The 17,611-nt window shown below is 38.0% G+C and overlaps 1 protein-coding gene across 1 annotated transcript; it reads left to right on the top strand.

Moving 5' to 3' along the window:
* The first annotated feature begins 25 nt into the window (after positions 1 to 25).
* Positions 26 to 15,203, top strand: taf4b (TAF4B RNA polymerase II, TATA box binding protein (TBP)-associated factor). The gene is made up of 15 exons (XM_077219676.1): positions 26 to 774; positions 925 to 1,064; positions 1,778 to 2,122; positions 2,322 to 2,435; positions 4,688 to 4,810; positions 4,908 to 4,997; positions 5,310 to 5,480; positions 6,343 to 6,466; positions 7,957 to 8,065; positions 8,263 to 8,432; positions 10,944 to 11,074; positions 11,824 to 11,949; positions 12,032 to 12,088; positions 12,666 to 12,782; positions 14,874 to 15,203. The coding sequence occupies exons 1-15, from the start codon at positions 171 to 173 to the stop codon at positions 15,003 to 15,005; spliced, it is 2,553 nt and encodes an 850-aa protein (XP_077075791.1). The 5' UTR covers positions 26 to 170; the 3' UTR covers positions 15,006 to 15,203.
* Positions 15,204 to 17,611: the final 2,408 nt, after the last annotated feature.

The raw sequence follows: 17,611 nt of genomic DNA, 5'->3' as shown, positions 1-17,611 counted from the left end.
GAGTCTTCAGTGCGTTTGTAGCTGAAAAATCCGTCGAGTCTTCAGTGCGTTTGTAGCTAGGCTACATAAAATTGATTATCCGAGCAGTAAATGGAAAAATCGTTTCAGGGTGACCTTTTGTACCAATGTATTCAATCTGTGTTTAATATATCGAAAACGTAGGCTAAATAATGTCGAAAGCATCGGGCTCAGATAAATTTGACAATGATCAGTCTCGTGCGACAGAGAAAAGAGAAAGCAACAGCGATGGTCAAACAAGCACTGAAGAATCTTTAGAAACCGCATTAGACAAGAAAAGACTCAAAGACTTAGACTCAAACGCTAATGTTGTTAACACCTCTGAAAACAGCAACCCAGATTCAGTTTCCCTTAATGAGGAAGGAGATCAGCTAAAAACAAAGATAGATTCATCAAACTCTGCATCTCAACGTCCTGTAACAGTTGCTGTGAATGCCAGTGCAGCCTCCTCTGTAACTGCTTCAAAGATCATAGCAGGCCCTGCACAGATCAGATCCACCACGCCAGTGGTCGTGGGGACCAGGGTAGTGACATCCAGTGTTCAGGGACCAGGGGCCACCAGTTTGGCATTGGTTCCTCAGCCTGGAAGGGTGTCTGTGACCATAAGCCAGCCCAGGGTCGTCACCACACTGACTACTGCCAAAGGGGCGGTCGTGACATTGCCAAGGATTACCACCCCATCACAAAGTGTACCAATGACTCGCACCCCTCTGACTGTGCCACTGCAGCTGCCTGCCAACTTCCAGGTCCCACAAGGTGTGTTGTTTCAGGATCTAATGTTGTTTCATGTCTTGGTCTATCTGGTGCACTTTAGCTGCAATACTATACTTAACCATCAAGCCTACTTATCAGTCTTCTTGGCAATGTCTTGCATTCTCTCTCTCTCTTTCTCCCCTGCCTCTGAAGGAATGGTGTTAATCCGCAGTGACAGCGGGCAGTTGATGTTGGTATCTCAGCAGGCTCTGGCCCAGGCACAGGCTCAGGGAATGCTGCCAAAACCAGCCAGTGCGAATGCCTCTGCTGTAGTTAGACCCCCATCCTCACAGGTGTGTTATTTTGGTCACTCTTTTTGGCTGCTGGGTATAGAAACAAAAGTTAGATGGATGTGGTTTTCCAACTGGGGTCTACAGATCATCAGGGAAGGGGGCCCATAGACAATTTAAAAAAAAGTAAAATATGTTTTAACAGTAATTAAAAAAAAATCTTGTATGCATATGCTGTTGTGTAAAAATAAATCAGAAAACGTCTTATTTCTGATTTTATGTATGCTTATTTTTTATGAAAAGCATCATACAAATAAATTAGAATTTATTAAAAGGTTATATGACATTATAATTGATTAATATTTTTTATATTAAAATATATCTTAAATTGTGTATAATAATATAAACATTTGATATAAATTAAATATTTTTAAATAATTTATTTTTAGCTCTAATTAAATTACAAATAAAAGCTAAGGAATTAATGTTGGAGAAAAAAATATGTAATTCATCAAACATCTCATGTCAGTATCATGCTCACTATTTTTCACAGCACAGTACACATGGGTCTGCATATAGGAAAACCTGAAGCAGCTATTATATATTAGAAAAAGGATCCCTCGCAAGAGGGATAATCATATTTGGCCACCCCTGGCCTTAAAATAGTGAAAAGCCACCATATAGCATATGTTTTGAATTGTGAATCTTTTATTTTATTTTATTTTTTACGAAATTATAGAAATGCACCCATTTATTTCATGGATCTGTTTTCACAGGCAACTGTAACCACTACACCAATCATCAGAGTTTCTCTCCCACCTGCAAGTGCATCAGCTACTACCAATATTAAACTTAACCCCACTCCAGGGACTGGAGGGACTGCCGTTCAGAAACCACCCACTGCTACAGGGACTGCTATTTTCACACCATCATGTACAACAGGAACTACCATCATTAAACCAGCCGGTGTTAGTGGGACAGCCGTCAGAAAGCCCAGCTCTACCATGGGGCCTGTTATCAAAGCCAGTCAAATGACTCCAAACAGCAGCACATCAGGGAGCTTTAACCAGAGGACTAATTCTGTCACTGCAACTACCGTAATAAATACCACTGCTGTAAAGGTATTACTCACGTTGGCTGCATCAATTATTGATCCAAACAACAAAACAAAACCAAAAAAAATGATTCATACTCTGACTTCAGGGCAAAATGTTGACTGAAATGCATTGTTAGCTTTCCCTCAGTGATTTAAATAGAAATGTAGGTCATTCTGTGTCGCATTCATCTACCTAATCATGTCTCTGCTTCATTTGTCTGCAGTCTGTGGGTAAAGGTGCTCTCTCAACCCAGGGTAATGCCCCACGTATGGTGTCTCCTAATGTACCAACCAGATCAAGCACAAACACATCGTCAACCCCAGTCACTGTTACAGCTGTAAGTTCATGTGTGTAGGGATGAATTGATATCAAAATTTGCCCGATACAGAAAATCCGATAATTATTTTCATGTAATGTTCAATAAATGGCTGAAATCATAATTTTGGTAACACTTTACAATAATGGTTCCATTTACATTTACATATTACATTAACATTAGTTAACTACATTCATTCAGATGAACTAACAATGAATATTATTATAAAGCATTTATTAATCTTAGTTTATATTAATTTCAACATAAAAAAAATAATAATATATATATATATATATATATATATATATATATATAATATTATTGAAAAAGTTGTATCTGTTAATATTAACTAAGGTTGACAAAGAATAATAAATACTGTAACAAATATATTGCTCATTGTTCGTTCATTTTAGTTAGTGCATTAACTAATGGGACCTTATAAAGTGCTGCCAACATTTTTTATTAACAATCTAAAAATAAAACGGTAAGCTACAAGTATATTTTGGCATCACAGCATTATAATAACTATGTTATGAAATTAGTTTTAATTATTATTATTAGTTATAGTTATTGAAAAGTTCTTAATTTAACATTAGAAAGTAAAATTAGAGGAAATGAGTGTGCACAAAATATTATTTTAAATTAAAATTAGTAACTATTTTAAAATATTGTATTTAAAAATTATAGTATATATAATGTATATAAATATATATATACAGTATATGGTATCACTATGAATATTGTCTTATATTACATATGAATATACCCAGGGGTTAAATTGGGATTTATTATATGGGGGTGCTCTCCCTAGGGGGGTATGGGTTATACCCACCCCACCCCCCGGGAATTAAAAAAAAAAAAACCCATTAAATGGCACTTTCTGGAGAGTTTTGTGTAAAGAAATGGAGGAATTTAGTATTACATGATATGTGAAAAACTGCAAGGTTAAGAGCATATACTTTGGATTGTTGTAGTATCAACCGGTATTAGGACATTTAGCATTTACATTCCTGTTAATCAGTCATCACTTGATTACACATTGTACTACCTTGTTATTATATATAGTGACCCATACAATGTGCCAAACATAATGTGCCACATGAAGAGAGTGTAGCATATGACAGTAGCAACAGCTGAGGAGATTTGGGTCTGTGGTGACCAGGTCCACCTCACACAAACTTCCTTCTCCCATTCTCTCTCTTTACTACTACAACACACACACACACACACACACACACACACACACACACACACACACACACACACACACACACACACACACACACACACACACACACACACACACACACACACACACACACACACAGTCTAAACAGAACTCAACATAAACTCTTCAAAGCTGCCAGCTTTACAACCAAGTATGTAGTTTTGATTTCTGGCTCCAGTGGTTGCCTCATTACAACCTGCCTATTATTAAAGCTGCAGTCCGTAGCTTTTTCGGGTTAAAAATTATCCAAAATAAACAGGCTGTACGTGCTTTCTGAATATATTGAACACACTTTTAAAAAATACCGCGATAATGCCGAAAACTGATAATTTTGGTAATTTTCATACCGTCCCATCTCTACTGCCAACATGTTACAGAGCTAGTCATGCTAAAATGTCTGGAATATCAGCCCACCTTTTGATGAAATAAGTCAGTTTCCTCTTCTTGGGTGGATATGCTCCACTCATTTCAATTTATCTCTTAAAGTTGGAGAATAAATGGTTAATTTAATTTCCATTAACCACCGAGCTTACCCATGGTCAACCTAGTCTTGTTATTTAATTTGTATTTAGTCTTATTTTCCTTACCTTGTCATTTCTCCACACTTTTTGTAAATTTCTGGAACTTTTGCGCACTTCCACATCTCGGTCAACTACGGATCTCCCAGGTACATTCATTATATATTGCTGCGTACTTGTATCCGTGTCACTTAGATGCGCATGCGTGAGCGGTGTGCGATCATGGTCGACTGACATCGAGATTAAGCAGCTGAACAAGAATATTGCCGTGTTCCGATTGTTCTCATCTCAGCTCCGCCGAGACAAAATAGACATGCCATTTCAAAAATCTTTCATTTATTGTCAGAATTATGTTTTCAAAAGCATCACTTTCATCAAATTTTATGTGATATCATTTCCAGTAGGCAACTGACTGCAAACAGGAACATCAGGACACAAACGAGCCTTCTTATGTGCCGGGGAGAGCTCCGGCCCAATTTAACACTGAATATACCCCTTGAATATTGAATTTGAATCTTTATCATCAGGAGACCTTGGAGAATGTGAAGAAGTGTAAGAACTTCTTGGTCACTCTTATGAAGCTAGCATCAAGCGGCACTCGCTCGGCCAACATGGCCCAAAACGTCCGAGCTCTTGTCAAAGACCTGCTGGTATGTCACTTGCTGTTTTCAATAACAATGTATCACATATATATATCATAATACATTATATGTTTAAAAAGGCTTTTGTTTTCTTCTCTGCTTGTAGGATGGGAAACTAGAGGCAGAGGAGTTCACTGAAAAACTCTACATGGAGCTCAAATCGTCCCCTCAGCCATATCTAGTGCCTTTCCTGAAGGTGATTGCCACTTCTTCACTTATAAAACCCATTTATTTATTTTTTTTATTTATTTTTTTGCCTGACCAACCCCCCCCCCCGTCTTCGGAGGTCAACTTTATTTAGATGTCCCATTTCGATGTCATCAGCAACTTCAACAAAGTCAGATGGGTACATATGAGGGTGCTGACCTCATTTTTGACCTGATTTTAAGATGAAGTCTATTATCAGATCTTCACAGCTCATGTATGAATGAGGCGCAACCTCTTTGGTATAAGCTAAATTAGAGACACATAGTGTAACTACTGATCCTGATACGTTCATTTTTTTCAGAGGAGCCTGCCAGCTGTCCGTCAGCTCACCCCAAACTCCCAGCTCTTCATTCAGCAGTGCGCACAACTCAAGCCCTCTGATTCAGCATCAACCAAGGCCACAAACCAGAAGCCCACTGGATCTATCAGCTCCTCCCTCAAACCCAACCAGCCAACCAGATCTGCTCATCTGGTAAACCCCAGCCCATTTTTAGTCCCAGCATTGTCATTTATCATGATGATTTCAGGGGTTTGCCTATATGAAACAACGGAAGAGTAATTCGATAATAAAGAAAACAAATGATCATTCACTGTTGCTGTTTTCACCAGGGAAACAAACCTGGATGTGCATAATTGTAATGTTAATATGCAGATATGATTTCTCTATCAATAGTTAGAGTACCATATGGTGTCTGGAATTCAGGTATGTGTTTGGGGATCCTGAATACACCGTTTTGATGTTTTATGTAATAGTTGACTCAGTAGACTGTGTGTGTTTGTTTGAGAGAGAAACACTCTAATTTCACACTGCCTCCTTCCCAGCGTACTGGTTCATTTTTATGACAGCCTCTCTTCACTTTGTCTTCATTTCCTGGTTAACTCACCACCGCCCACGGTGTACAGGCTAATTCACTTAAAACCACCAGTACCCCACAAGCCCAAGCAGAGGCAAATTAGTTTTACACCGGAGACAAAGATGCATGAGTCTTACCCTATTTCGTACCAGGAATGTCATGTTATCATATTCAAATAATGTCAAGATTTGTTTTTCTGTAATCTAATACCAGCATTTTATTGGACGTCTTGATGGATTTCCACTGAAATACAGAAGCTCATTTCCCATATACCTGAATAGACTTTAGAGGTTTTGATTACTTCACAATCAGAAAGTGCTCTGAGGGTTTGTAGGAAGTGCTCCTGTCCTCGAGGTGGACCAAACCCAGCTTACCTTCTTTGAATATTTTCATATGCATAATTTTTGCATCTTTACTGTATTTATTTAGGAATATTATTTGCATGCTGACTTCCTAATGCCTTTGTTTTTACTATGTCAGGTGATCCAGCAGCCTAAAGGACTAATCGTCAAACATTCTTTGACATCAGCTCAGGTGGGCTTACCTGCACAGAAGCAAACTCAACCCAAACAGATGGTCCTTCAAAACAAAACTTGCCCAACAGGTAGAAACTGCTTTTACTGAATTAAAAGACTCCTCTTATACTTGCCAAGGCAGCATGCATTTGATCAAAAATACAGTAAAACAGTAATATTGTGTCATTTTATTACAATTTAAAATTCAAAGCTGAATTTTCAGCATCATTACTCTAGTCTTCAGTGACACATGATCCTTCAGAAATCATTCTAATATGCTGATTTGCTGCTCAAGAAACATTTCTTTTTATTATCAATTTTGAAAACAGTTGTGCTGCTTAATAGTTTTTTGGAGACTGTGATACTTTTATTTCAGAATTCTTTGATTAATAGAATGTTCAAAAGAAAATAATTTATTTAAAATAGATATTGTAACAATGTAAAATTCTTTACATTGTGGAGGCCATTTGAGTAAAGTGAACTAATTTTCATGTTCTAGAAAACAGAAAGAGATGAGTTTGAGTTTTGTGACATGGTGCATTATCGTGCTACAAGTAGCCATCAGAAGATGGGTACACTGTGGTCATAAAGGGATGGACATGTTCAGCAGCAATACTCAGGAAGCCTGTGGCGTTTAATCAATCCTCAATTGGTATTAAGGGGCCCAAAGTGTGCCAAGAAAATATCCCTCACACCATTACACCAGCAGCAGCCTGAACCGTTGATACAAGGAGGGATATGCTTTCATGTTGTTTACACCAAATTGTGACCCTACTATCTGAATGTCGCAGCAGAAATTGAGACTTATCAGACCAGGCAACATTTTTCCAATCTTCTGTTCAATTTTGATGAGCCCCTGCAAATTGAAGCCTTAGATTCATGTTCTTAGCTGACAGGAGAGGCACCCGGTATGTCTTCTGCTGCTGTAGGTTTGACGTGTTGTGCTTTTAGAGATGCTTTTTTGCATGCCTCAGTTATAACGAGTGGTTATTTTAGTTACTCTTGCCTTTCTATCAGCTCGAACCAGTCTGTCCATTCACCTCAGATTTTTTTACATTTTTGCCCACAGACCTACCGCTCACTGGATATTGTCTTTTTTGGACCATTCTCTTTAAACCCTAGAGATGGTTGTTCTTGAAAATCCCAGTAGATTAGCCGTTTCTGAAATACTGAAAATTCCTGTCTGGCACCAACAATCATTCCACATTCAAAGTCACTTAAATCACATTTCTTCCCTATTCTGATCAGTTTTAACTTGGGCAAACTTGACCATGTCTACATTCCTAAATGCATTGAGTTGCTGCCAAGGATTGGCTGATTAGATATTTGCATTAACAAGCAGTTGAACATGTACCTAATAGAGTGGCCTATGTGTATATATATATATATATATATATACATTTGTATAAATATAAACATATATAACATATTATGTGTATGCTTACATGAACTTTTTATTGATTAAAATACCCTGAAAGACTAGGTGAGCTTTTATTACTTTTATACTTCTTTCACCTCCAAGTGTCCCAATTCATTTTGAGCTGATAAAAATATCTGTATTTTTATTCTGTCCCCACAGGTGCTGTTGTGCGGCAGTCCATCCTTCAGGCGTCTAAAACACACTTTTTTCAGCCGCCCCTTCCAGCACAGGCACACGGCTTCAAGGACAGCACCTCAGGCTCTTTCCGGTAATAGCTCTGACTTGCGGCCATTCCCTGCTGCACAGTGGGTGAATGTGCATATTGGTTCTTTATTTGGATAAATGTGAAAGGCAATCACTTCGCTGTAGATTAAGAATTCCAAATGACCTACACTGTTAGCATATTCATTTTAAGACAAAACAGTGAAGTCCTATTCTTTCATTTATTGTCTGACCTTCATTCAGAGATGACGATGACATAAATGATGTGGCCTCCATGGCCGGAGTGAACCTGAGTGAGGAGAGCGCCCGTATTTTGGCCTCTGGCTCTGAGCTCGTGGGATCAGTGATCCGCTCCTGTCAAGAGGAGCCCTTTTTATTCCCATCAGCCCTCCAGACAAGAGTGCTGCACATTGGTAACTTCACCAAACCCATTCAATTACACACGCCCACACAAATTTTTCATATAAGATACTTAATGTATGCACTTGCAGAGTTTAACTGTAAGTTTTACAATATTTATAGAAGACAGAATAACCTAATTAATTTGCGGTTAGCTGTTGTCATGACAACTGGAGTCTTGTTGTCCGTTAAGGCCAATTCACACTGCACCGACAGACACAGACCAACGGCGACAGTCACCAGATTAAAGCAATGTCACTTGTTAGACATTCTAATTCGAAAACAAAGCAACGACAGAAGCCAACAGACTCCGACAGGGGTAACACACTGATCTGACAAAACTAGACGAAGTGTCTGTTGGTGCGGTGTAAATTAGCTTTCAGTTGAGTGTAACCGGTCCTACTCGACCCACTCCAGGCAGGATTCAAACTGGGAGGCGGGCACACTAACAAGGACTCTAAAGACTGTAGCCTCTAGCATCAGTCACTAGTGTGCCTCTTGAGGCCAGGGGAGTGATGTTTACATGCACAGCTCTTACGGGCCTACGTCCATTACACTCACCTCCCTAAATCCTACCCCTTTCTGGGTCACGGCACCAAATGTAACCGGACCAGCTCGACATTCTCTAGTGATTTAGGACCGCATCCTCTAGCGCCCCTCTTGAGATCAAGGGAGTGATGTTTACACGCACGGCTCTTACTGGCCTACAACAGTTACACTCACCCCCCCTAAACCTCTATCACATCTGGGTCATTGGCACCAAATGTAACCGGTCCTACTCAACCCGCTCCAAGCGGGATTCGAACTGGTGTCTCCGGCGTGGGAGGCGGCGCTCTAACGAGGAGGCTAAGGACCACTGCCACTAGCGTCTGTCGCTAACATGCCTTTTGAGATCAGGGGAGTGATGTTTACACGCACAGCTTTTACTGGCCTACGTCCGTTACATAAGCATGATGATAATCATTTTTTAAAAGCTTTTTTGGGCTTCTGGTGCATAATACTCCCTCAATTGCAAATTCTGTATTAAAAGATATTAAAAAATAACATTAAATAATCCCAGTTACCAACTTTATGTTGCAAATATGTCATTGCCATCCACCCAAAACCGGGGGGGGGGGGGGGGGGGTTCATTTTTCAGCTTTTTTCAGCTGTTCAGGCTGGGGGTGAAACTTGCAGACCAGCTAAACAAACTTCCAAATTGCAAGAGTAGCTGAAGACCATCTTAAATCAGCTATGATCATCTTAAACCTACTAGTTTAAGGTGTTTTTAGGACTCTGAATGTAAAACCAACCCTGCAAGCTAGGCAGAGCACTTCCAGTCTGGAGAAAAGAGAGTCGAACAGTGAGAAAAAAGAAACCCAAAAGATTCTTAACTCATTACTTTTCATATAGCGTACTTAGTTACATTTCAAATGAGTAATTTTGCAAATATTGCAATATGTTTTAAAAGTGACACTCCTGAACTCGTCCATGTTTCACTGACCTCACTCAGCTATTAGCGATCAATGTTTTTATTGTACATGAGTGTATCTTTACTCAAAGTGATATTGCATTTCCCCCCATCTCTGTTTGTCAAAGTCTGTTCACCTCCCTCAGCTCTGCCTCTACGGCATGCATCCTGTCTGTGTTTTTTTGGGCATATGTTGTGCTGTGTTGTGACACACGAGTGCAGTCTCTGTCTTTGATCAGTGGTATCTCTGACGAGCCTGTTCTGCTTAATCAGTATGCTAATGACTGCCGAGCCGCGCAAAGTTGCCAGAGTGGCAGGAATCCACTCTGCTGCACTGATCAAAAAAGCATCGGAACAAGGGAGAGAAAGGACGACAGAGGCGGAGGGAGGGAGAGAGGGAGATAGCCAGGAGGTAGGGGGAGTCGTGCGGAGGAGGAGGAGACGAAAAGAGAGAATGTGGAAATGAAAGAGACAGGCTTGGCCTCGCAGGAACTCAGTCCGCATCAGCAGAAAGGGCAAAAATGAGATGGAATTGGAGTGTTTGCAGATGTCTGTCTACTCTGCAAGCGTAACAGACCAACAGGAACAAAGCATGTCTGACATTATGGAAATGTGAATACAATATAAACAGCAGAGGAAAACAACAAAATCACTGGATTCCAGCTCGATGAAGACAGTCGCCTCTAATTCTACAGAATTTCCATTTCTGTCAGGCAGTAAATAGGAATCTTATACTAATTCAGCATTTTAACAGAACTGTGATTCCTTGAGGAACTGTGATTAATCAGGCCCACAACTTGTTTTAAATCATTCCACACCACTTTTTTTTTTTTTTTCAGATTCTGTCTGGGCCTGGTAATTACTGGAGTAAGATTTTTTGACTGAAATTGTCTGAGTTTTTGAAATGTTTAGATGCAGTCCTGAAATGTATAGCTGACTCAAATTGGGTGGGTGAAAATACTGATTCATTTTGATTCTTTTTCCAACAAATCTAGGTAAAACATTCAGATAAAGTAAGTGAATTGAGTGAGTGCTTCTCACATGTTCAAATGTGTGTGATTGTGTGTGTGCATAGGTGGTTCTTTGAGTATCAAAGAGGTCTGTCCTGATGTACTTGAATTGCTCTCTCTGGCAACACAAGAGAGACTTCGAGACCTGCTGGAGAAGCTAACCGTTGTGGCACAACATCGACAGATCTCTTATAAGGTATAAACATGCCTTACACACAGTAGACAAAATTTAAAAAAACTATATATATACACACACAGGCCACTTTATTAGGTACATGTTCAACTGCTTGTTAATGCAAATATCTAATCAGCCAATCCTTGGCAGCAACTCAATGCATTTAGGAATGTAGACATGGTCAAGTTTGCTGAAGTTAAAACTGAGCATCAGAATCGGGAAGAAAGGTGATTTTAGTGACTTTGAATGTGGCATGATAGTTGGTGCCAGACGTGAATGAAAATAGTATGTCAGAATTCGCAGTATTCATAAAACCGTAGGTGAAAAATACCCAGATGACTTATTGCTGCTTGCAAGATTCTGAAGTGTGCATACCATGAACACTACTATCCCATGAGGCCACGGGAGAGATTTTTTGAATGGGAGTGAAGCAACGCAACTGACGCCGTAGCTCACATACCCATAACAGATGTAGTACGTTCAGATTACATTCACTACACACATTCATACTATATAGAGCATACTTTTTTAACATTATCAAGTAATTATTCCAAAGAAGTACCTACTCAGAAAATATACGATTTCAGATGTAGCCGTTGTTTTAGGCAACTATTGTGCATCCTGTTTTTTCCCTGAATTGCATCGCAGTATGGAAGTAAAATAGGTTGTTAATGCTATTTCATGTTGACTAAACTGATGTGTACCATAGTCTCAAATTGTGTCTTGTTGGATGCTAATGTGATGCTGTGGTGTGTGTTGTCTGTGTTGAGGATGATTGGCGCTACAGTCTGACCAATGACGTGCGCTCTCAGCTGAAGTTCATGGAGCAACTGGAAAGACTGGAGAAAGAGAGGAGGGAGGAAGAGGAGCGAGAAGCACTTCTCCGCATTGCCAGAGTAACTAGCAAACTCAACAAAAGAGGGGAAAAACACCATTAATCTGTCTCCATTTGAAATTTACTTTTTTTTGTGTGTGTAGAGTCGCTCCAACAGTGAAGACCCAGAGCAACAGCGCCTGAAACAGCGAGCCAAAGAGGTAGAGGGATTTCTGTGTGTTTGTTTTTAATAAAAATACATATGTCCCTCCTCCACAACCTGTTTTTCATTCCTTCTGCTCCCTTGTATAGCAATGAGGACGATCAATACTCTTCATAAAGTCCCATTTGTGCCCCACATAGACAAATCCACACACATACATACACATACCCTGGAGACAAGGCTCTCTAATTGGGGGCTCATTTTAATTGAGTCTAATATTGGGTCTGGAATTGAAGCCTGTGGCTAAACAGGCAACAGAATGTAATGAAAGCCCTCTGGATGAGTAGTGTGTCTGTTTACAAGGTAACGCTCATCTACTCATGTGTTAGAGAGCACGTAACATATTTGTGTGTTTTTTCAGGCTCAGGCCTTTTACTTGGGTTCTTTGTCATAGGTTATCGGTAAAATCAATATTGCTAAAATGAAAGATTCATCACCAATAACAGCTTTCCGTGTGTTTTTTTAAAGTTTTTTTTTTAAATTCCATGTGGATTTGGGTGAGCCAATGGAAAGAGTGATTTTATTTTTGAGTGCCTGTCAAACGCACATTCTCTCTTTTTCCTCTTTTTTTTTAGATGCAGCAGTTGGAGTTGGCACAGATTGAGCACAGAGATGCAAATTTGGCAGCGCTGGCAGCCCTAGGGCCCCGTAAGAGGAAATATCTGGAGGCTCCTGGCTCAGGGGCCAACCAGGTACCTGCACGTGTCTATACAACCACCCCTGTGTGTTTGTGACTTTTCTTCATACTTCACTCTGTGCAGATGTGGAGGAAATGTTTACATACGTGTTCAAAATCACTCGCATGCATAAACAGTCTAGTAATTTTTGAATTTCTGTCTGGATTGAGACAAGCTGTGGCATTTATTAAGCACACATGTAAGTCTTCCTGTGTGGCCATATGAAATTGCACATTTGCTTTTGTCTCTTAAATATTAGTAAACTCCTTTAGGAAGGGAATTTGTGTATTATGTTACTACTTAAGCGCTCCATGTTTGAATTTGAACTTTGAACCTGCACATGACCTCTGACTGTGCAATTAATTCTACACATGCATTCAATTTATCAAAAGTGCAGTAAATTATTTTACAGTGTTACAAAAGTTATAAGTTACTGTTTTTTTAAAACTTTCTATTCATTAAAAAATTATAGAAAAAATATATCACAATTGCCCAAAAAAAGATTATTTTAAGCAGCACAACTGTTTTCAACATTGATAATAATAATAAGAGCAAATAAGCATAGAATCATGATCATATGACACTGAAGACTGGAGTAATTATACTGAAAATTCAGCTTTGCCATCACAGGAATAAATTACATTTTAAAATATATTTCAATAGAGAATAATTGATTTAAAAAAAAAATTTTATTTCAATAACATTTCATAATTTTACTATTTTTACTGTATTTTTGATCAAATAAGTGCAGCTTTGGTGCGCACAGGAGACTTCCTTCAATAAAAGAAAATCTTGCTTACCCCAAACTTTTGAATGGCATTGTATATGACTAAAGGGGAAAGACTTCACTCAATCTGTAATATACCATGTGCTATTGTTCGTGATTTTATGAGATTTATGAGAAAAAAGGACAAGGAAAGACTAAACAAAAGACCATAGCATTGTATGTTAGTTTAGTTTAATTAGTTTTTACATTTGTGAATTCCTTTTCCTTTAGGCAAAGGGGAATGCTAATAAGTGAAAAGATGGTTTTGAGTTTTTGTGTGCTTAAATTGCACAGGCATTTTAGAACAAAAGCCCCCTGTGCCTAGGGAGGTTTAGTATTTGCCTCTTTTTGAGGTTTCATCTCTGTAGTAGATTAGCGTCTCTATAAAGAGCAAGTGCAGTTGGCAGGAAAACAGGAAGGTTAAAAGACTCAAACCATGTTTCAAAAGTTAATTTATCTGCAGCAGCATTTATTCGATAACTGTTTATATGCCTAAATCTTTCTCTTTATTATTCTATATTTCTTATTCCAGGATTGAGGTGTTTGTTCTCATGATTCAGTGATTTCTCAAAGAATAATGTAATGAATTCATTATAGCTCTTCTTATAAAAAAAGAAGTGTGCTTTAGTGTATCGATTGTTCATTTGTAGTGTACTTCCAAGTCTTAACAGTATGTTGAAAAAAAACTGTACTTGGATATATAATGTTATTTAAATAAAAGGCCACTCTAGTGTACTTTTAAGAAGTACACTTTCACAAGTATTCTTTTAAAACTAAAAAAGTAAGTAAAATTAAGTACAAACATTGTTTTAGAATCTCTTGTGCTTGAAAGAAATACACCTAACTAACATTCTAAAGCACATGTAAAGTACTTGATTATAATTGTAACTGGTGTTATTCAATATTACATTTGAAGTTAATTTATTTGAAATGTACTAAATTGATATCATTACAATTTATGTGTAATTTAATTAAATACATGACATACAAGTTGCTATAGAGGCATATCATTTATTTTACCATAAATGCTTGTGTACATTCAATTGCATTAAATATAAATTTAAACTGTAATAAATCATTTAATTCCAACTAACATGCAAGTAAGACTCTGAAAACATTAAGAGCACCCTGATATAAGTGTGAACTGAATGTAAAGTATTTTTTTACGTATTCTAAATAAAGTATGTTAATGTGTTCTTCATTTTCACAAGAGCTGTGTGATGATAGCAAGCGAGAGCTGCTAATACTTTATTACCCATTTCTTGACTTGATTTCATGAGAAAAACCATGTAGGCCAATGTGGCTCAAGAAACTCATTTTGCTTGTGTCTGTCTGCTCAGTTGTTAGGTTCGTACGGGCAGTTTGCTACTCGAGCTCCAATTCGAGTCACTATGAGAGATCTGACCTTCTGCATGGAGCAAGACCCCACATTCAGACACACTCTAATGCTGTATAAAGCATTTCTAGGCTAGATAACCACACACAACCTTTGAGGTATGTTCTGTGTTATAGCAAGTTCAAGAGATTATATAATACTTTTTTTTTTTTTTTCAAATTTAAATTTTGTTAATTCTGTGTTCCTGTTCTTGTTTTGAATATTGAATAAACTGTACAGACATATTGGCTGGTAAGGAAGCACAAAATAATTAATTAAACACTATTAGCAGCAACCGTTTTTGTTGATCTTTAATGTTTGTGTAACTTCCCAATATTACAATTTTTACTCAGAATTTTTTATTTTTTTTTCTGTTACAATCATTCTGAACTATTGTTGCATTTCGATTGGGTATTGTACAGAGGTTTGTGTATACGCTCCAGGGCAGTGGATGCCCTGAACAAAGCACGACTAGCCAATCACACAAATGCGGCCTTAGGCAACAACATCCACCAATCATAGTGAGACAGTGTTCAAGACAACAATACTGACCAATCAAAGCAGGATATTTCATTAGAGCCCAAATCAGCTTGAGACTGACCAACCAATCAGAACATGACAAAAGAACTAGAGCAGACCAATAGGAAGTACAAACAGCCAGAGGGTTTGAAGCTGAAAGAAACAGGACAATACATACCCTGGAGGATTTTTCTGCAACAAGATCAAGATAACAAGAGCCAAAATCAACAGATCAGGGGCAGGATGTCTCTCATGATATGATCCACTGCTGACCGATCATCTCTCTTAAATGATTTAAACCGAGGTTAACTAAAGGGTGACTAACAATGACATAATTAACCAGGGTTTAGATCTCTTCATTAGCATTGCCATTCTTCCTCAACTGTCATGGATGTCTTTGCATTTGTAAGTTGAATGGAAGTTCTCAAAATGTGTCGATTTAATGTATGCTTTGCCTCAGCCTCAGAAAGTTAAATACTCTGTGTGCTTGCCTGGGGTACAGGATTCTAAAATATTCCATTACCTCTGAATAATCATGAATGAGAAGCTGGGAGCTAAATATTGATATGCCTGCAGCATTCACAGTCCCCTCAGAGAGTGTGAGCGCATGCTATTCAGAGGTACACAGCCTCACATGCCAATACAGGCTTAGGAATGTCAGTGAATGGAACAAAGAGTGTGTTTGAAGCACAGAATGTGCCTTTTTGCAAATAAAAAGGCAGGGTTTTTTTACAGGACATGAAACCGTTTTAATGAAAGACATTTTAATTTTGATTGATCTCACTGACTTGAATCTGAAATCAAATAGGTTTGCTAAGATTCATTCATTTACATTGTTACACCTGTAGGTGACAAGACATTGGACAAGTGATTTTCTTTTTGAGTGTTATGAATGAGTAATTATCTACTGTAGTTTAGTAACTTTTAACTATTGTGAGTCGTCTAATTGACTCAATCAAGTCTTCACTCATTCAGGGATCTTAAAGACTCCAGTGTTCTAAATTGGACGCTTAATTTAATATATCAAAGTGTTTTTACATGCATTATGATCAAGCTACAATATTCATCTGTCCCAAGTATGCATGACACATCCTGCCTGAGAAATTTGTCCCTTCAAATTAGACGTTCGGTATTATGATACCACGCATCCAAGTTGAAAATGTAACATGGACATAGCCTAAAACCAAATTAATTAGCCTATATTTTGAACAATAAACGCAATGACTACATCTGAATTCAAAATGCTGAAAATTATTTGTTACATTAATGCTATGTTTTCCATACATAAAGCACACCGTGACTGCTGAGTTATTTATAAGCCATGAACCCAGCCAATCAGTGACGAAGTGAATCACAATACTACAAACTTTGATTTTTGATAAAACAAAGGTACAAGACTATATCATGGCTTTAGTAAGGAAAAGAACTACAATCCAATGAAGCTTGCAAACAGCATAATCAAATTAAAAATGGAGAAATATAAAACTACTCAAAATATATTGTTTTATTCATATAATCAACAATTATAAGTCTATTGCGAAATATGCACACAAATATTTCAGTATTTTGGAGAGCGTAGGGAGATCGACTCGATTACGTCATACAGCGTGCTTCATGGGAGTGGGTGGAGCTAATGTGGTATGCTGAAAAATCCTCACTATAATTAGCAGCTTATTTCTTTATATATAGGTATATATATTTATTAATAGCTTCATAAGAAGGACTGTTCATTGTATTAATTGTTTTCCGATGTATATGAGAGTGTTCGTTATGTGTAAACTCTGTTTAGTGTTAAGGATCGGTGCTGCGCACATGTTTAGCAAACGTGCTGCGGTTAACGTTGGCGCGCAATGATGCGGAGATAAAGTACAGAGTATGTAGTTATTGTATGTGTTTCATGGTTTCCTTTATTCATTAATTGAGTGTTTACATGATCAGCATGTAAATTAAAGCTTTATGTAAACGTATGAAACTATGCACATGTTGATGTACTTGGTTTGTATTTGATTCATGATAAAGCAACGGTGATGAAGCATCGCTTGGACGTGTATTAGTTAAAGCTATAGTTATGTGAGATTTTTTGTATTAAAATATTTAAAAATCACTTTCACAGTGTGATATATTTCCAGCAGTTGTGTGCTTGCAATATTCCAAAAGTTCCCAAAGATTTTTAATTTCAGAGAA

The sequence above is a fragment of the Siphateles boraxobius genome, unplaced genomic scaffold, assembly GCF_051911475.1.
Source record: "Siphateles boraxobius isolate OS27281-9 unplaced genomic scaffold, OSU_SipBor_1 8, whole genome shotgun sequence".
NCBI lineage: Eukaryota > Metazoa > Chordata > Actinopteri > Cypriniformes > Leuciscidae > Siphateles > Siphateles boraxobius.
Note: the sequence above shows the minus strand (reverse complement) of the source record. Positions and strands in the feature narration are given on the sequence as shown.